The sequence below is a fragment of the Periophthalmus magnuspinnatus genome, chromosome 21 (assembly GCF_009829125.3).
Source record: "Periophthalmus magnuspinnatus isolate fPerMag1 chromosome 21, fPerMag1.2.pri, whole genome shotgun sequence".
NCBI lineage: Eukaryota > Metazoa > Chordata > Actinopteri > Gobiiformes > Gobiidae > Periophthalmus > Periophthalmus magnuspinnatus.
The window spans coordinates 10,475,281-10,496,098 of NC_047146.1; the positions used below are offsets into that span (position 1 = coordinate 10,475,281).

A 20,818-nucleotide genomic window follows, 5' to 3' on the forward strand; every position below is an offset into this window, starting at 1 on the left:
AGGATTTTAAAGCAGGTCTTGTTTTGGCAGTTAGTATTGACTTCTTTTGATATATGTTTATGTTACACATCCATCAGTCATTTGTGAAAAACGCATTAAATTTGATATTATTAGTACTCACACTGATTAATTAAATACTTTGTTAAACATACATATAAACAAAGATACATACAGAGAGTTGGTTCATAAAAAAATATTAAAATGCAGCAAATGTAGTTCATAGAAGATATATAAATCTTTATATAAGCTTTATTTAAAAACTACATTTATGTTGGCAAAACCTGTTTAAAAAGCATTGGTAATATTACATTGAGCATGCTGCTATTTAAGTTAGATGTTTAGAAATGTATAGTGTCATTTTATAATACCACATTTTTCTGTTTTGTTCTTACAAGACAAGTGTAAATTAGAACATGAACTTCATATATCATCATGTTACTTTGTTCAGTGAGCTCCTATGGGCCTTAACCAACAATTTGGAAACACTGAACTGAAATATTTGTATTGGCAAAACTGGGGATCAAATTAAGTACTAAGATCTAATAGTAGTTCAATATCAGGCTTTACTGTTTTCATCATCTACCATATCCACCATCTCCTCTTCTTCTGCTGCTCCATTACTTTGCTTAGAGTCAGATTTTTTCTCAGTCTCTTTTTTCATCTCCTTTTCGTCATCTTTTGGGCCCTCACCACCACTGTTCTTGTTTTCTTTATCAACATCAGAGGTTCCAGGTGAAGTTGGTGGGTGTAGAGACTCATCAGGCTGCTTATTTGACCCTGAAAACAGTAGAGAAATAATACACCTTTGGGTATCTAAGAAACTAGTGAGACGTCATCAAATAATTAATGTCTCTGATAAAACAGAATTGATATTTTAATATGAGGTGTGTCAGGAAATGCTTTTTAAATGGCTAATTACAGTCAAAAGATTACAGGCTTCATAAGATTGTCCGTTTAATTATTCATTCAAGTGTTATATGAACAATCACAAGTTTTATAGTAGCTAGCCTTAATAATTGTTTTAGAATCAGTAATACAATAATACAATAAAAGTCATTTCAAAGATAATACAGAAGGGAATGTAGCATTTTTTTAAAACACAATTTTAAAGACATCATAATTATTGCATGTTTATTTTGACAGTGCATTAGGTTTTTGCTTAAATACCTGTTTCTTCAGTGGTCGTTTTCTCTACATTATTTTCAGGTGACTTGCTGGGTGAGTCTTGTGTCTGTTTCTCTGTGTTGGCCTCGTCATGACCTTTGTCCCTTTCATCACTGGACTCAGAGGGTGGAGTTTGGTCCTCGCCTGGTTCTGGAGCTTCACTGGTTTCTGCAAACAAAATGAACAGAACCACAGCTTCATCATTATCAGAGCCCTTTATATTGTTTTATTGAATGAGCTCAGACATGCACTCAAATACATAAACAGGTTGTGTAAGCAGGTGTGATCATTTAGTGATTGTATTTAGATGTGGGACATATTGAAAAAAATGCACTGAATAGTAAACTGAAAAATGTATAACACCACAGTTGATGTTTTGGAGATATGCAAAACAATAATATATTTGTACATTGTGTGTCATTAAAACTATTATAAAACAGATAGAAACATTTCATGTCATACCTGATACAGGAGACATCTGTGAATCCTTTAACTGTCCTTCATGGTTCGAAGGATCTTCGTTCAGATGATCATTTTGCACCTGGTCTGTGTTTAAGTCTACATTATCTACATTGGGATCGTTCTGTTCTTTGCTCCTTGGTTCACCAGCCTCTTCCTCTTTCTTCTCCTCATCCTGGTCTTTGTGATGCTCGTTTGGCTGTTTCTCTGATTCTGGCTGTTCACTGCTCCTCTGCTCTGATGGTGTAGAGTTTTTCTTGTGGTCATCTTGAGGCTCGCTGCTTGAAGACGGTGATTCTGTTGACAAATGTACAGACAATGCCTTGTCCTCAGGATTATCTATTAATTTTCCAAATCATGTTATTACAGTATTCTGTGTTGACAGTGGAAGTTGGCAGTGACAAAATAACTGACCTTGGAGCGTCTGTGGATTTTCAAGATTTTCAGTTTTATGACATAGAACCTTGACGTTTCCTAAAAACAAATTGTTTACACTGAATCTTTTTTTTTCATTTGTGAGTTACTGTTGTCTCCTTGAGCTCATTCATAATGTCTGTTGCATTGATTTTATACATTTACTTTGTGCCATTGGGAAAAATTATTTTCCTCAGTGTTCTTTATTGTGACAAGTTTCTAGGCAATAGTATTGTATTGTATAGAAAACAACTCGGGAACAAAAAGTAATCTCACAGATAATAAAATGTTGAGTAAATCACAAAAGTCATTATTCTGCTCCTTTTTAAAACATGCAAAATGAAAAACAGGAAAGAAAAAATTAAAACGATCAGAAAAGAATCAAGGAAGGAGAATGAAAACAATATTCAGTTATTCAGTTTTGTGCATAGTGCATTAGGTTTTTCCTTAAATACCTGTTTCTTCAGTGGCCGTTTTCTCTACATTATTTTCAGGTGACTTGCTGGGTGAGTCTTGTGTCTGTTTCTCTGTGTTGGACTCGTCATGACCTTTGTCCCTTTCATCACTGGAGTCAGAGGGTGGAGTTTGGTCCTTGCCTGGATCTGCATCTTCACTGGTTTCTGCAAACAAAATGAACAGAACCACAGCTTCATCATTATCAGAGCCCTTTATATTGTTTTATTGAATGAGCTCAGACATGCACTCAAATACATAAACAGGTTGTGTAAGCAGGTGTGATCATTTAGTGATTGTATTTAGATGTGGGACATATTGAAAAAAATGCACTGAATAGTAAACTGAAAAATGTATAACATCACAGTTGTTTTGGAGATATGCAAAATTTGAATATATTAGTATATTGTCTGTATTTAAAACTATTATAAAACAGACAGAAACGTCTCATGTCATACCTGATACAGGAGACATCTGTGAATCCTTTAACTGTCCTTCATGGTTTGAAGGATCTTTGTTCAGATGATCATTTTGCACTTGGTCTGTGTTTAAGTCTGCATTATCTGCATTGGGATCATTCTGTTCTTTGCTCCTTGGTTGAACTGGACCAACAGCAGATCCACTGCTCTGAGGAGAGGACTGAGACGACTCTGCAACTAGAATTTAAAGAAATTACAAGTTTAATGAATGATTCATTTTAAACGTCTTTTAAATAGCTGATATTTATGTTTTGTTTACCTGACAGTCTAAAAACTGACTTAGATAACACATAATTAGTAGGTTTGTAACACACATCACATCACAAAAATAAAGTAAGTTAATGCTCAGACCTGGATGATCTGGAGCTGTGAATAAGGTTAGGGTTTGGTTTGAAACAGACACATCTCTGGGGTCTTTCAGTGGATCATTGTTCACTGTACAGTCTGGGTTTGTTACATTTAAATCAGTTTGCCTTTTATTTGTAGGTGGTAAAATAATATTACTTAAATAAATGTGCACTAAAATACAATAAAATAATTAACTCACTCTGGTTTTCTTCTTATAATATTTCAGAGGTTAAAAAGAACTCAGGACACAAACCTGTTTGTTCTGAAGAACCAGCCTCTTCCTTTTTCTTCTCCTCATCCTGGTCTTTGTGATGCTCGTCTGGCTGTTTCTCTGGTTCTGTCTGCTCAATGCTCCTCTGCTCTGATGGTGTAGGTTTAATATCGTGGTTATCTTGAGTCTCACTTTTTGGAGACTGTGGTTCTGTTGAGAAATTTACAAACAATGTCTGTTACTTCTTCATTGTAAGATAAGACTGTATGTGCATGTCCTTAATTCTCTAACCTGGTGTTTGTGAAGCACTGTGAAATTCCTCTTCATCAGACTCATCAGAGTGTGTATCTCCAGCTTCCTCTGTTGTAGGAACATTCTTAAGTTCTTCATGTTGTACGTCCATGTCTCCTCCTGAAGCCATGTGTCCTGGGTCTGGTTGTGGCTTTTGCACACTGCTGTTCAGAGATGCAGATGCAGATGTGGCTTTTCCACCAGTGTCATTTCTTTTACCTGTGAACATCAGGATTATCCAGCTCATGTTATTACAGACTCAACACTGATAGTGGAAGTTGGCAAAATTACTGACCTGGAAGTGAATCTACATTTTCACAATTTTCAATTTTTTTCACGTGTATTCTTGACCTTATATAAATATATGCATGTATTGAATATTTTTAAAACTTTAACTACTGTCATCTTGAGTTTATTCAGGATGTCTTTCATAATGATGTAACACGAAAAGTAATGATATAAAATTTTATAAAAAAAAATGTAATTACTTTACAATTTATGCAACATATTTGCCTCTTTACCTTGTGGTTCCTCTTGAGGAAGTCTTTGTGATGATAACATAGTTTCCTGCCTTCCTTTACTTGCTATTAACGGATCACGTTCACCTTTTTTGTCAGATTCATTTCGCTTTGGCACTAGAGGAAAATCTGAAAAACACAATTATGTGTAAGGAAATGTTTGGTAAATCAGAACATTTTAAGTCATCAGAACCAACCTGCTCCATTTGGCTGTTTTTCCAAGTCGTCATTCTTCCCTATTTTTGAACACGCTAAACAAAATTAAGGCAAAACAATAATGACTTAACTTGACTTAACATGTTGATTAAAATGATTTGGTCATTGGTTAACAAAAATAAGAAGTACCTCTTTTTATTCGATGCCAAAATATGATGGAAACAACGCAAAATGTCAACAGAATTAGGAAAGTAATGCCAATGACAATAGGTACAACTATGTTCACATGCTCAGAAGTTCTTTCTGCAAAATAAAGTAAAATAATACAGTTCTAAATGTGTTAAGTTAAACAGAATCAGAGAAGCTGATGAAAACAACTGACCATTATACAGTAAATGAATACTACAACTGCACTATATAAAAACATAGAATATATTCAATGCACTTTTTGACACATACTTTGCTTAAACAAAATCACATGTTTAAGATTTAAAACCAAGATTAAACTAGAAATGGACAAACAAGGCTAAATAAAGAAATCCCTATTAGTCCATCCATAGTCTATCAGGCAATCAAATCCACATGTTTCTATGAGAGAGCCAACCTGTGTAACAGTCTTTGGCCATGAAGCTGCTGGTCTCTTCATGCAGGTGGTTATTTGCGGTGCAGCTGTACATGATGTCGTCGTGCTCGTTGCCCAGGGCGATGGGTAAAGTTTGGCCCTGCTCACTTTTACCTTCCAGGTTCCATATAAACGTCAGAGCTTCTGGAGTATTAGACGGTGAAGAGCAGTGCAGTGTCGCAGAAGTAATGTTACTGTTACTGTTCTCATCCTTCATCTCACATCTGATCACAGGCTTGGAAACCTCGTCTGAACAAAGTAAATTAACAATAATCATGTATGTGTGTATATTTTTTCTTAACTTTTACATTTGTTTGGTAATAACGGCTATTTGAATAATTTGCATCCCATTGCATTTTACTGACCTAGGACCTTGAGCATATGTGGTGAGCGGTACAGCCTCTCACTGATGATAGCGTCCAGCTCATGTTCTCCACTGTCTTCATATCTGACATCTGCGATGGTGAGTTGGGCTGTGTCCCGGGCCAGAGTTACTCTGCCGTTATATGGATCAAACACTTGCTCCTCTGCGCCATCAAATGTGATCACTTTGTTTCCATTGTGCTTCCACAGAATGTCATCAGGGGGTTTGGGCAGAGCTGGAGTCAGGACGGCCGCTCTGCCCTTAAGGACGTAGGACGTAGACTGACCTGTAACTGCACAACAGCATGATTACATTATTATTACATATTCATTACAAGATAGTTCATTTTGTATAAGACACTTCTGTATTGGGACAGGGATTTTTGTCATGAATATGATCAGATTATGATTCACAACTTACAACTCATCTAAATTCTGTTTCACCTTTAGTATCTGTAAACCTCCAGGACACATGAATAACTTATAACTGTTACATCACAAAAAAGAAACAAAGAGTTCATTTGCAAAAACACAAAAGTGCAATTTCAAAACGTCACTGGAGTCTTGCAGTTGACTGTTTGTAGTATCTTATCTAAAGCCAAATGTATTTTACTGATATCAAAATATTATTCCCTCCCTCTTTGATTAAATCCACTAGAAATTATATTCATTGCTAAAAACTATGGAAGATGGTAACAAAAACAAATGTACTTTTTGTCAATTTTAACAGAGATATCTGTTTTTGCAACTGAGCTCTTCAAATACTAATTGTCTTATTTGTTTTATCTAGAAATCTTATGTTAAACTCTTCTCTCTGCCTCATAGGCCTTAAGTTACAACTATCATTTTAGTCTCAATAAAACCTAAATTATGAGGCTTTTTACTTTAAATGTTTTGCTAGTTAAATGTCTTATATATTCTACTGAATAAAGAAATGGCAATTGTGCGTACTAAAGCATATATTTAACATAAAATAAATCTACGTATCAGGGGACAAGTTTTAAGACTCTTCCCGAGTAGAGTCTCCCAGAAAACAAGTTTGCCCACAACGTTTTCTCATGGGAGTATTATTCTCACGTCTACTTCTGCCATGTTTATTCTCAGGGAAGATCAGACTCCCAACTCACCCAAACTTAACTTAATGATGAACCACAAGTAGAAACACAGCGTAGTCATGGCGCACGGTCTGGAGAGGATAAACACCAAACTGTCCCACATTTAATTCAACTTTCACTTTCACTCGTCTCTGACCCGAGAGGACGGTGACAAAACCTCTGATCGATCCAATGTTTTTTAAAAATGCAAATTAATTTAATTAATTAATTTAACTTCTAAATAAAAATTAACACAGATGAGAAAGATAAAGCAAAATCACGATCCAAGACTTTTCCAGTTTCAAGCGATCCTATCATCCGTGCGTCAATTTCAGGGAAGAAGAGACATGACTCTGGACACCTGCAGCAGGAGGAGCACCTGTCGTGCTTTGAACTTTGGATCAGCAGGAAACACAGGGCGGGGTTTATTTAGATATAAAACAGCAATAAACAGCTTAATGAATAGCTCAATGAAATGCCCGCTGCGCACAACCACAGGACATATGTTTGTAAGAGCGCGTGGACACATCAGCCCAAAGCTGCTAAGAGCATCCATCTAGAGTCTAGATGCCTCCAAGAATGTTAACACCAGGGTCTAGATTCTAGACCCTGGTGTTAACATTCTTGGAGGCACACGTCGTCTCTAAACTCGGTAGAACATTGGTTGAGCGGTCAGATCCACTGATCCATAGGTTGGCGGTGCGATTCTAACTCACACAGATGAATGCTGTCGTTGTGTCCTTGGGCAAGACACTTAACCCACCTTGCCCTCAGTGTCTGCGTACACTGGTGTGTGAATGTGTGAATGGGTGAGTGGTTCCTTGTTGTAAAGCGCTTTGAGTGCCCTGAAGGTGGAAAAGCGCTATAGAAAAATGTGATCATTTACCATTTACCAAGAACCCGGGCGCAATGTGCTTCATACCTCTCCAAACAGACCACCGGCACAGTTGGATACACGGTTTTTCTGTTTTAAGCCGCACTGTATGCTCGAAATCTAGGATCGAATCTGCGGCAAGGCAAGTTTATTTGTATAGCACAATTCGTACACAAGGTAATTCAAAGTGCTTTACAGAATAAGAAAAACATTAAAATCACACAAATCAAATCATAAATAATCACAAATAATCATCATAAAATTAACATTAAAAGAGAAGAGTGCAGAATAAAAACCTTTCAGTCATATGCACAGCTAAACAGAACCGTTTTGAGCCTGGATTTAAACATTGTCAAAGTAGAGGTCTGTCTCACATCTTTAGGAAGATTGTTCCAGGGTTTAGCTGCATAAAACTTAAATGCTGATTCCCCATGTTTAGTCCTGACTCTGGGCACCAGCAGTAGGCCGGTCCCTGAAGTCCTCAAATTGCGAGATGGTTCATATGGCACTAACATGTCGGAGATGTGCTTTGGACCTAGGCCATGGAGAGACTTAAACACAAGCAGAGCTGCTTTAAAGTCTATGCTTTGAGCTACAGGAAGCCAGTGCAGAGACCTGAACAGAGGAGGACGCATGTGCTCATACTTGCTGGTTCTAGTCAGGATCCGAGCAGCAGCGTTCTGGATGTACTGCAGCTGTGTTAAGGCTCGTTTGGAAAGGCCAGTGAGCAGGCCGTTACAGTAGTCTAACCTACTGGAGACAAATGCTTGGATAAGTCTCTCTAAATATGGCTTTGACAGTATACCTTTGATTTTTGCAATGTTTTTTAGGTGGTAAAAAGCTGCAGATGTTATTGATTTGAGTCTGAGTCCATTGTTGCCCCTAGATTTCTAGCCTGATTTGAAGATTTTAGAGAGAGAGACTGGAGGTGACTGCTGACACTTTCTCTATGTTCCTGTGGGCCAAAGATGATGACTTCAGTCTTGTCTGAGTTTAGCAGAAGAAAGTTGTTTTGCATCCACACACTGATCTGTTGGATGCAGTGGCAGAGTGAATCCACTGGTCCATAGTCACCTGCTGCTAGTGAGATATAGACCTGAGTGTCATCTGCATAGTTGTGGTAAGACACATTATTGCTGCGTATTAACTGGCCTAACGGCAGCATGTAGAGATTGAACAACAGGGGTCCCAGGATTGAACCCTGGGGTACCCCACAGGTCAGGGACATTTTATCTGATATACATTTTCCAATTTCAACAAAGTACTCCCTGTTTTCTAAATAGGACTTGAACCAGTTTAGTGCCATACCAGAGATACCCACCCAGTCCCCTAGTCTCTGTAAGAGAATCCCATGATCCACAGTGTCAAAGACAGCACTCAGATCTAACAGGATCAAGACTGAGACTTTGCCTGCATCAGTGTTCAGGCAGATGTCATTTGTCACCTTGATAAGAGCAGTCTCAGTGCTGTGGTGGGGTCTAAAACCTGATTGGAAGACATTAAAGGAGTTGTTCATTTCGAGGAAGTTAATAAGCTGTTGGTAAACAACTTTTTCGAGGACTTTGCCTAAAAACAGCAGATTTGAGATCGGTCGATAATTGTTCAGTATTGTGACATCAAGACTGCTCTTCTTTAGGAGAGGCTTGATAACCGCAGTTTTCAAAGCGCTTGGGAATGTTCCAGATTGAAGTGACATATTAACCATGTGAGTGAGTGGTGATAGCAAACTGTTGAGCACAGACTTTAGAAATTTAGTGGGTAACACATCGAGGCAGCATGTAGATGAACTCAGACTGGTGACAATCTCTTGGACAGTTTTGTCAGTTACAGGTGCAAAGTGAGTTAGCTCTGAGTGTCTAGGTGGGTGCAGGGTTGTTATTTGCATTGTGGAATTTATGGCATTTTTAATGCCCTGAACCTTGTCATTAAAGAAAACTGCAAACTCATTGCACTTAGATGTGGAAATTAGTTCTAACGGCAGTGGAGCTGGGGGGTTTGTTAATTTGTTTTCTGTTGCAAACAGGACACAAGAGTTGTTACTGCAACTTCCAATAATGTCAGAAAAATACCTTTGTCTTGTTCTACATAAACTGTGGTTGTACATGTGCATCTTTTCTCTGTAAATCTCATGATGAACCTGGAGCTTTGAATTGCGCCATTCGTGTGAGTCCAAACACACGCCAGGATCTGAATGTCTTTTACCGGGATCCAGGTGGATGCTCTTGGTGACTTTGGGGCGGTGTGTCAAGTTGATCTTACAGCATCTACAGGGATGTGCGCAGTGGCCAATGCACTGGAGCTGTGCCGGCTGTGCATAGAGTGGTGCCATTGGCCCCCAAACACCACTACTCTTCTTCAGTGACATTTGCAGACACATTACACAAGCAAGTGAGCTGATAGAGAGAAGCCCCTGGGTCCATGTTACCAACCTTAGATGTGTGGAGAGCCTAACGTGCAGCTTTCACTTGTGTTGGGGTATTACCAACTGATGGTAATTGAAAAAAAATCTTGTCAGTTCATCAGTTTTGAGGCCTTGAAGTCCTCAGAGTGTGAGATGGTTCATATGACACTAACATGTAGGAGATGTACTTTGGTGCTCGGCCATGGAGAGACTTGTTCACAAGCAGAGCTGCTTTAAAGTCTATTATCTGAGCCACAGGAGCCAGTGCAGAGACTTGAGAACAGGAAGCATGTGCTCTACTTCCTGGGTCTAGTCAGGACCAGAACAGCAGTGTTCTGGATGTACTGCAGCTGTCTTAGTGCTCGTTTGGAGAGGGCAGTGAGCAGGTCGTTACAGTAGTCTAACCTACTGGAGACATAAGCATTAATAAGTCTCTCCAAGTCTGGTTTTGACTTTATACTTTTGATTTTCGCAATGTTGTTTAGATGATAAAAAGCTGGAGATGTTATTGATTTGATGTGGCTGTTAAAGTTCAAGTCTGGGTCCATTATTACCCCTAGATTTCTAGCCTTATTTGAAGGTTTTAGAGATACTGGAGGTGACTACGAACTCATTCTCTTTGTTTCTGTGGGCCAAAGACTATGACTTCTGTCCTGTCTGAGTTTAGCTGGAGAAAGTTGTTTTGCATCCACACACTGATCTGTTGGATCTCTGTTAATCCATTTACTGTTGCTAAAAGGACATAAAAGTTCTCATTGCAATTTCAAATAATGTCAGAACTATACGTCTCACTTGTTCTACATAAACTGTGGTTGTACATGTGCATCTTTTTTTTTTGTAAATCTCATAATGACGCAAGCTTTGACTTGCATCATTACCGCTCAGCCCTCTGGCACTCCCTTTTCTGTGCCCTGGCCAAGTAATCAGTCCTCTGTGGCGCTTTCTGCTTTAACCATTTTAACCTTCTTGATATATTTTCCTGCTGTCTTCCTTGCTTAAACAGGCAAACACAGCAGGACAATGTACAGCTCGTCCTTTATTCAGTAACTTAATCTCTCTCGCGCCCTGTGAGAGTTCACCTTTTTTTTAATCGGTGCGTCACTTCTGTCTGAGCCACTTGACATTTCCTTGCTTTTAGTTTACCGTTACTGCCAACCGTTCTGAACTGGTCAAAAACTTCACCTAAGGTGGTCACTGAAAGTATGGCTAAAGACTACATCATCTAAATTGAAAATTGAAACTTTTGTTTCTGGTTCGCAGTCAGAGCGGAAACATCTAGGTTAATATATGGCAGTAACTGCTTAGTGGACTCAATCTGGGTAGTAACTGCATCTACATTTGTCTCAACTATGTAGTAGTCATGGTCATTGTCATTGTCTTAGCCTAAAGGATAAAAATCACCTAGTTTACTATCACTGGGCATCTGTAAGTTAGAGGTAGTTGGAACATAAGTCATCCCTGCCTGGACCGCAACAACGGTATGTGTGGTAAGTAACCCCTGGGAGCTGGGTGGTCCTAGTTCAATAACACTTATATATAGTTGGCATCCAAGTCAGGCACACCAATAGTTGGTTGAAATTGAGCTAAAACAGCCGTTTGTGACATTGCAGGCAGAAGGAGTGATGTCACAGTAATGGCACTGCTACTCAAGGGGCTGTTTCTCCAGTGGACAAAAGTGGAACCCTGGCACAATTACCCACTTTGAGGATGCCTTCTTTCAAATCTAAAACAGCAAAATGTGCAAAGAGAAAGTCCCAGCCTAACATGACAGCTTGTGTAACATTCCTGACTGCTTGGACAGTGTGTGTGAACATTTCACTCATGTTCATTGAGAGAGTGCTAAAGTTGTCCAGTTGCAGCTCTAGGGACAACTTGAAATTGCTGTAAAGTTTTTGTTCTCAGAGAGGGAACGGACATTCTAAACGCTTCACTAATCAGTGAACTGTCTGAACCAGCATCTATGTATACTTTAGTAGAAACATTTTCAATAATGGCCAGTACATGGCAGGTTAATGTCTTATGTTTGGGTTGTTGTATTACTCTGATGTGGACCTCATCACTAGAAGCAGACACTTGGCCCTCAGTGTTTACTGCCCCTCATTTCCATGACTGTAGTGATCTTCACTAAAGGTCACATGATGGTCTCCATCATATTGTCACGATCATAATCATGGTAAGGGAAGAACCTGCCACCATAGTATTGAGAAGGACATCATCTGTCTGGGTCTGGAGTCTGCTTGTAGCTGGAGTGGACTGGTCACGGTGAGGAGGAGGAAGTGAAGAAGGTCAGTGCAGACCACTGATGATCACGATGGTCCGGTGAGCACCTGGAGAGGCTGTAGTCGCTGTAGGATCTGCTGAACTGGTGATATGTGGGTGTAGAGGTGCAGGCACCTCAGACAGGAGACACAGATGGGGTGTGTCGATACCTCTCTCAGCTGCAGTCACCTCTGGAGTCAGAATGGTCATGTCCACATTTGGAAAAATCACTGTGGGGAACAGGACTTTGATTGGCATGGCTCACATCATGTCCTTGTAACTCCAGAGAGCAAACATCTGGAATGTTGCTTAATGGCATCAAGCACTTCATCAGAGCGATGAAGTTCTTTTCTTTTCTTTTCATGCTCATCTCTGGATGCAGGCATTGTTGCATATGGTGTGTTAATTGGTGGAAGTAACCTTAAAGCCTCTTGTGCACGTTCCCATTTATGCACAACTGCCAGTTTATTGTCCAATGTGGCTGCACTATGCTCGTGACATTTTGATTTAAAAATGGGGTCAAATTTCTGAAGTGTTCCATGACAAAGGCTAGCTCTCTGTAGTTTGGAAAAACATCCTGCAATAACCTTGTGATTTCAGCAGCATAAACTTCTAATGGTTCTTTAGGCAGGCGCTGTATTGCATAAACAAAAGTTTGAAGATGAAGCAAAGATTCTTTCCTGCCTAAAACATCATTGCGCTTAGCTGCACATTGGTCATAGTTCTGTTGCTCTGCTGGTGGCAAAGACAGTCTGGATGCTAGAGCATCTCCACTAAGGCTCGTGGAAAGTATTGTAGCTGTATCTAGCTGCTGGCCATCTGCGCAGACTTTAACTGCAAGTTCCAGTCTGGTTTTCCATAGAGCCATTGCCATGGAAACATGGTGACATATCTACTGAATAATGAACTACAGTCTTTGAAGAGTCCGGTTGCTGTGCAGCCACTAGCATGTGCGTTGTTGTCCTCAATGCCGTCGTCTGGCTGCAGTTGTTGCCATATACTGATAATACTGTCCAGCTAAAACGAACAAGTGGAAACTCTGGGTCTGCACAAAAGTATCTGTAGACTTCGATCTCGTATTGCCAGGACAAATTATCCACCGTCGAAGTTAACTGACTGCCTTGGCTAGGTAGTATAGACAAAAATTAGCAAGAATAATGCCGCTGCCACCAGTCTGTAACCCAAATACACTGGCTGTCCAAAAAAAAGTAGCCACCTGGATTTAACTAAGCAATAGGTACGAGCCTAAAGGTACGAGTCAGGGCTAGGTTCAGCAACAGTATGTGCTCAAAGACTGAGGTCAACTGACACCTGAATATACTGAATGACCAGGTTATTCCATCAATGGATTTTTTCTTCCCTGATGGCACGGACATATTCCAATATGACAATGCCAGGATTCATCAGGTTTAAATTGTGAAAGAGTGGTTCAGGAGCATGAGACATCATTTTCACACATGGATTGTCCACCACAGAGTCCAGACCTTAACCCCATTGAGAATCTTTGGGATGTGCTGGAGAAGGCTTTGTGCAGCGGTCAGACTCTACCATCATCAATGCAAGAGGTGAAAAATTAATGCAATACTCGATGGAAATAAATCTTGTGACATTGCAGAAGAGAAATCAAAACAATGCCACAGTGAATGTGTGTCATAATCAAAGCTAAAGGCGGAACAACCAAATAAGTGTGTGACCTTTTTTTTTGATGACGACTTTTTTTCTGGCGAGGCAGGGGATATTGTTCTCATCAGTCTCTTGAGGCTGTAGGTTTGGCGGGCTACAGTTAGATTTAATACGATGTATTTTCCTGCTGTCTTCCTTGCTTAAATAGACCAACACGGCAGGACAGTGTACAGATCGCCTTTTTATTCAGTAACTTAGGTGAACGCACACAGAGCGCAATTTTTTTTATTTTTTAATCAGTGTGCTGACCAAATGCACTGCACCGCAACATTAAAAGGAACAAACGTTATTATGCACAAAAGTAAGTGTAATGTATCCAAACATAATATAATAATATTAATTGTTAATAAAATAAGTACAAAGTAATATACACAACACTAATGACCCAAATGAATGTTAATACATAAAATAACATAAGTCAAATAAGTGAAAGGTTACAAAATCATCAACATAAGAACATGAGGCATTTTCAAATTGTATCATTTCCATGAACAGTGGACCAGTGTTATCATTTATGTGTCTCCATCAAACAACTGTCCATTTTAAAGGAAATGTCCTCAAATGATGATTCCACTAGACCTGCAACTGCAAGGAGGAAGAATGGGGGCAATTGGGGTGAAAGACGAGGGGATGTAGCTGGGAGGGCCTTTGGCACTGAAACAGTTTTGTACGGGGAAGAGTTCAGCATAGTCGATGCTGGGACTCTTGATCGTGCTGTTTTAGGTGTGAGGGGAGCCATCTTAATTCCTGATCTGTTGAGCTTTTGTAGATGATTGGTCCTTAGATGGAGTAGATGTAGCAAAGGGGATCAAGGACAGGTCTGTGGGCAGGGGAGGTGACGGGGGTGCTGCTGGATCTGAAATCTCTGCTGATGCTGGTGATGAGTCCTTTGCTGGGGGAGGTGGAGGTGCTGCTGACTTGTTCTTTTGAGGAGGTGGAGGTGGAGCTGGAGCCTCTTTATCAACATCAGAGGCTCCAGATGATGTTGCTGGGTGCAGAGACTGATCAGGCTGCTGATTTGACCCTGAAAACAGTAGAGAAATAATAAATCTCTGGCTCTCTAAGAAACTAGTGAGACTTCATCAAATAATCAATTTCTCCTATATAACATAATTGATTTATTAATATGAAGTGTGTAAATGACTCATTACAGTCAAAAGTTTCCAGGTTTCATAAATGTTGTCGCTTAGTTTAATTATTGTGTCCAAGAGTTATACTAATACTATACAATCACAAGTTTATAGTAGGTTGGCTTAGTAATTGTCTCCACTATGGAATCAGTAATACAATAAAAGTCGTTTCAAGCATATTACAGAAAGGAGAAAAAAGAAACAGCATAAAGAATGGCAGTTTATTCGGTTAAAAAGGTAAGAGGTAAAAAATTATTTATTTTTTTTTATTATGTGAGGTCCCACTACCTTGGTCTGGGTTTCCCTCTGGATTCTTTTCACCATTTTTGTCCTCAGATTCAGCTGACCCAGTTTGTGAAGACTGTGACTGTGAAACTGAAACAAAACACAGACATTTAACATTTTGATAATCTCAGGCGTAGTGACATACGTGACATGGACTCAACAGAAAGGTAATAAATATGTCATAATATTATTAAGTATAAACTACAGTGACTTTACAACTATTAAAGAAACATTCTGTGGATCATTCTCAGAGTCTGTTTTTGCGTCTGCATCAGGATTGGTCTGATCTGTGCTCCCAGGTCCAACTCCTGACAACTCTCCAAGAATTTTGAGAAATTAAGATTTTATGTAGTAATTCCATTTAAATTTCATTTAAATTGCCACGATATAGTTTACTTTTGACTATTTAAAGCTCTGGCATACATCACATAAAACAGCATAACACATGACAGTGATAAAACCACAAAGCAAACGATCAAACCTGGCTGTTCAGAAGTTTTTGTTTGTTGGGGTTAAAACAAACTATTTAATCTGTATTATCTGGTTTTGCCTCTTTGATTCATTTTGATTAGAATTTTAATGTTTTTATGCATGTCCTTTATATTGTTTTAATGAATGACATACATGACATGCACTCAAATACATATAAAGGTTGTGTGAGCAGGTGTGATCATTTAGTGAAGAATTTGAAATTAAAGAGAAAATCTGTCAAACTTTTTCTCAGTTTACAGATTTCAGTTTTTCTTTTGTCACTAATGCTCAGACCTGGATGATCAGGAGCTGTGGTTAGGGTTAGGGTTTGAAACAGGCACATCTCTGGGGTCTTTCAGTGGATCATTGTTCACTGTACAGTCTGGGTTTGTTACATTTAAATCAGTCTGCCTTTTATTTGTAGGTGGTAAAATAATATTTCTTAAATAAATGTGCACTAAAATACAATAAAACCATTAACTCACTCAGGTTTTCTTCTTATAATATTTCAGAGGTTACATGTGTGTTGAAGCATCACTGGAAATAAAACTGGATGTAAAAAACTCAGGACACAAACCTGTTTGTTCTGAAGAACCAGCCTCTTCCTCTTTCTTCTCATCATCCTGGTCTTTGTGATGCTCGTCTGACTGTTCCTCTGGTTCTGTCTGCTCACTGCTCCTCTGCTCTGATGGTGTAGGTTTAATATCGTGGTTATCTTGAGTCTCACTGTTTGGAGACTGTGGTTCTGTTGACAAATTTACAAACAATGTGTGTTATTTCTTCATTGATAAGACTGTATGTGCATGTCATTAAGTCTCTAACCTTGTGTTTGTGAAGCAGACTCATCAGAGTGTGTATCTCCAGCTTCCTCTGTTGTAGGAACATTCTTAAGTTCTTCATGTTGTACGTCCATGTCTCCTCCTGAAGCCATGTGTCCTGGGTCTGGTTGTGGCTTTTGCACACTGCTGTTCAGAGATGCAGATGCAGATGTGGCTTTTCCACCAGTGTCATTTCTTTTACCTGTGAACATCAGGATTATCCAGCTCATGTTATTACAGACTCAACACTGATAGTGGAAGTTGGCAGTGGCAAAATGACTGACCTGGGAAAGTATCTGCATTTTCAAGATTTTCAAATTTTTTACGTATATCCTCGACCTTTCCTAGGGAGTATAAATTCATGCATATATTGAATCTTTTTAAACTTTTACTATTGTCTTCTTGTTCATCCAGGATGTCTTTCATATGTAACACCTACAGTACTGGTCAAAATGATTAAATTATTTTACAATGTATACAACATCTTTGCCGCTTTACCTTGTGGTTCCTCTATCACATTTTCTTGAGGAAGTCTTTGTGATGATAACATAGTTTCCTTCTGGTGGATGTCAATTTCTATTAACGGATCACGTTCACCTTTTTTGTCAGATTCATTTCGCTTTGTCATTAGAGAAGAATCTGAAAAACACAATTATGTGTAAGGAAATGTTTGGTAAATCAGAAAATTTCAAGTCATCAGAACCAACCTGCTCCATTTGGCTGTTTTTCTAAGTCGTCATTCTTCTCCATTTTTGAACACGCTAAACAAAATTAAGAACAATTACGATTTGACTATGACTTGATATGTTTATTAAAATGATTTGGTCATTGGTTAATAAAAATAAGTACCTCTCTTCATTTGATGCCGAATGATGAAAAGAATGCAAAGGGCCAACAGAATTAGGGAAACAATGACAATGGGGACAACTATATTCAGAGGCTCAGAAGTTCTTTCTGCAAAATAAAGTAAAATAATACATTTCAAAATGTATTAAGTTAAACAGTATCAGAGAAGCTGATGAAAGCAACTGACCATTATACAGTAAATGAATACTACAACTGCACTTTATAAAAACATAGAATATATTCAATGCACTTTTTGACACATACTTTGCTGAAACAAAATCACATGTTTAAGATTTAAAACTGAGATTGAAGTAGAAATGGACAAACAAGGCTAAATAAAGAAAAAAAATCTAAAAAATTTTATATATATATATATATATATATATATATATATATATATATATATATATATGGTAAAATCAAACTTTTTTACATTTTAATCCATCCATAGTATATCAGGCAATCAAATCCACATGTTTCAATGAGAGAGCCAACCTGTGTAACAGTCTTTGGCCATGAAGCTGCTGGTCTCTTCATGCAGGTGGTTATTTGCGGTGCAGCTGTACATGATGTCGTCGTGCTCATTGCCCAGGGCGATGGGTAAAGTTTGGCCCTGCTCACTTTTACCTTCCAGGTTCCATATAAACGTCAGAGCTTCTGGAGTATTAGACGACGAAGAGCAGTGCAGTGTCGCAGAAGTAATGTTACTGTTACTGTTCTCATCCTTCATCTCACATCTGATCACAGGCTTGGAAACCTCGTCTGAACAAAGTAACATCAGTAAATTAACAATAATCATGTATGTGTGTATATTTTTTCTTAACTTTTACATTTGTTTGGTGATAATGGCTATTTGAATAATTTGCATCTATCTATATCTTTCCCATTGCATTTTACTGACCTAGGACCTTGAGCATATGTTGTGAGCGGTACAGCCTCTCATTGATGATAGCATATATCTCATACTCTCCACTGTCTTCATATCTGACATCTGTGATGGTGAGTTGGGCTGTGTCCCGGGCCAGAGTTACTCTGCTGTTATATGGATCAAACACTTGCTCCTCTGCACCATCAAACATGATCACTTCGTCTCCATTGTGCTTCCACAGAATGTCATCAGGGGGTTTGGGCAGAGCTGGAGTCAGGACGGCTGCTCTGCCCTTAAGGACGTAATATGGAGACTGACCTGTAACTGCACAACAACATAATTACTTTATTATTACTTTATTATTATAGTTTTTACATAATCCTTACAAGTTACAAGTTTGTCTTTTGTAAAAGGTACTTTTGTATTGGGATAGGATTTTTTTTTTTTTTTTTTGCCACGAATATGCAAAGATTATGATTCACAACTTAACTTCGTCTAAGTTCAGTTTCACTTTTAGTATCTGTAAACCTTCAGGACAAATGAATCAACATCACAAAAAAGAAACAAAGAATTAATTTGCAAAAACACATAAATGCCATTTCAAAATGTCACTGGAGGCACTAGAAGTGTTTATAGTATCTTATCTAAAGTCAAACGTATTTTACTGATATCAAAATATTATTCCCTCCCTCTTTGATTAAATCCACTAGAAATTATATTCATTGATAAAAACTATGGAAGATGGTAAAAAAAACAAATGTACTTTTTGTCAATTTTAACAGAGATATCTGTTTTTGTAAATGAACTCTTCAAATACCAATTGTCTTATTTGTTTTATCTAGAAATATTATGTTAAATTCTTTTCTCTGCCTCATAGGCCTTAAGTTACAACTATCATTTTAGTCTAAATAGAACTTAAATTATGAGGCTTTTTACTTTAGATGTTTTGCCAGTTGGACGTCTTATATATTCTACTGAATAAGGAAACGGTAATTGGCCGTAAAATAATAAAGCATATACTTACAATAAAATAAACCTACGTATCAAGGGACAAGTTTTAAGACTCTTCCGGAGCAGAGTCTCCCAGAAATCAAGTTTGCCCACAGCGTTTTCTCATGAGAGTAGAGTCTATGTTTATTTCAGGGAAGATCAGAAACTCACCCAAACTTAACTTAATGATGAACCACAAGTAGAAACACAGCGTAGTCATGGCGCACGGTCTGGAGAGGATAAACACCAAACTGTCCCACATTTAATTCAACTTTCACTTTCACTCGTCTCTGACCCGAGAGGACGGTGACAAAATCACCAGCTCTGATCGATCCAATGGGTTAAAAAATGCAATTACTTCAAAATAATGTTAACACAGACAGAAAGATAAAGTAAAAATACGATCCAAAAGACTTTTCCAGTTTCAAGTGATTCTATGATCCGTGCGTAAATTTCCAGGAAGAAGAGACATGACTCTAGACACCTGCAGCAGGAGGAGCACCTGTCGTGCTTTGAAATTTGGATCAGCAGGAAACACAGGGCGGGGTTTATTTAGATATAGTACAGCAATAAACAGCTTAATGAATAGCTCAATGAACTGCCCGCTGCGCACAACCACAGGACATATGTTTGTTGTACACATCACCCCAAAGCCGCTAAGAGCATCTATCTAGACTCCGGTGTTAATATTATTGGAGGCACACGTCCTCTTTACACTCGGTAAAAGGCATCCAGATCCTTGTGTGTGTTCAGACGCACGCTCTCTCCAAAAGGGCCCGGGCGCAATGTGCTTCATCCCTCTCCAAACAGACCACTGGCACAGTTACGGTTGGATACACGGTTGTTCTGTTTTAAGCCGCACTGTATGCCCGAAATCTAGGACCGTATGTGAGAGTCCAAACACGCCAGGATCTGAATGCCTTTTGCCGGGATCCAGGTGGATGCTCTTGGTGACTTTGGGGCGGTGTGTCAGCTTGATCTTACAGCACCTACAGGGATGTGCGCAGCGGCCAATGCACTGGAGCTGCGCCGGCTGTGCGTAGAGCGATGCCATTGGTCCCCAAACACCACTACTCTTCTCCGGTGACATTTGCAGACACATTACCCAAGCAAGTGGAGAGAAGCCCCTGGGTCCATGTTACCAACCTGGGATGTGTGGAGAGCCTAACGCGCAGCTTTCACTTGTCTTGGGGTATTACCAACTGATGGTCCATCCATCCATCCATTTTCTTCCTCTTATCCGGGGCCGGGTCGCGGGGGCAGAAGTCTAAGCAGGGACTCCCAGACTTCCCTCACACCAGACACGTCCTCCAGCTCCTCTGATGGGACCCCAAGGCATTCCCAGGCCAGCCTAGAGACATAGTCCCTCCAGCGTGTCCTGGGTCTTCCCCGGGGCCTCCTCTCGGTGGAACATGCCCAGAACACCTCCCTAGGGAGGCATCCAGGAGTCATCCTGAACAGATGCCTGAGCCACCTCAGCTGGCTCCTCTCGACGTGTAGGAGCAGCGACTCTACTCCGAGCTCCTCCCGTGTGACTGAGCTCCTCACCCTATCCCTAAGGATAGGGTGAGGGATGGTCCTCACCCTATCCTTAGGGATAGGGTGAGGACCATCCCTAGCC

The 20,818-nt window shown here is 39.3% G+C and overlaps 1 protein-coding gene across 14 annotated transcripts in view; it reads right to left on the bottom strand.

The window, feature by feature from the left end:
• Positions 1-280: 280 nt before the first annotated feature.
• Positions 281-20,818, bottom strand: part of LOC117388844 (otolith matrix protein OMM-64-like) — a 61,205-nt gene continuing 40,667 nt past the window's right edge. For 3 of the 14 annotated variants that reach the window (XM_055230534.1, XM_055230533.1, XM_055230529.1), the window contains 6 exons: positions 2,949-3,146; positions 2,493-2,657; positions 2,038-2,097; positions 1,627-1,962; positions 1,168-1,332; positions 281-777 (listed from right to left, as the gene is read on the bottom strand). In XM_055230534.1, coding sequence (XP_055086509.1) covers positions 557-777; positions 1,168-1,332; positions 1,627-1,962; positions 2,038-2,097; positions 2,493-2,657; positions 2,949-3,146 — 1,145 coding nt within the window. In that variant the 3' untranslated portion in view covers positions 281-556. Of the gene's footprint in view, positions 778-1,167; positions 1,333-1,626; positions 1,963-2,037; positions 2,098-2,492; positions 2,658-2,948; positions 3,147-14,232; positions 14,814-15,207; positions 15,295-16,252; positions 16,421-16,497; positions 16,696-16,777; positions 16,838-16,991; positions 17,133-17,200; positions 17,255-20,818 lie in introns of those variants that run through there. The other 11 variants (XM_055230539.1, XM_055230535.1, XM_055230531.1 and 8 more) reach the window with 8 other exon arrangements.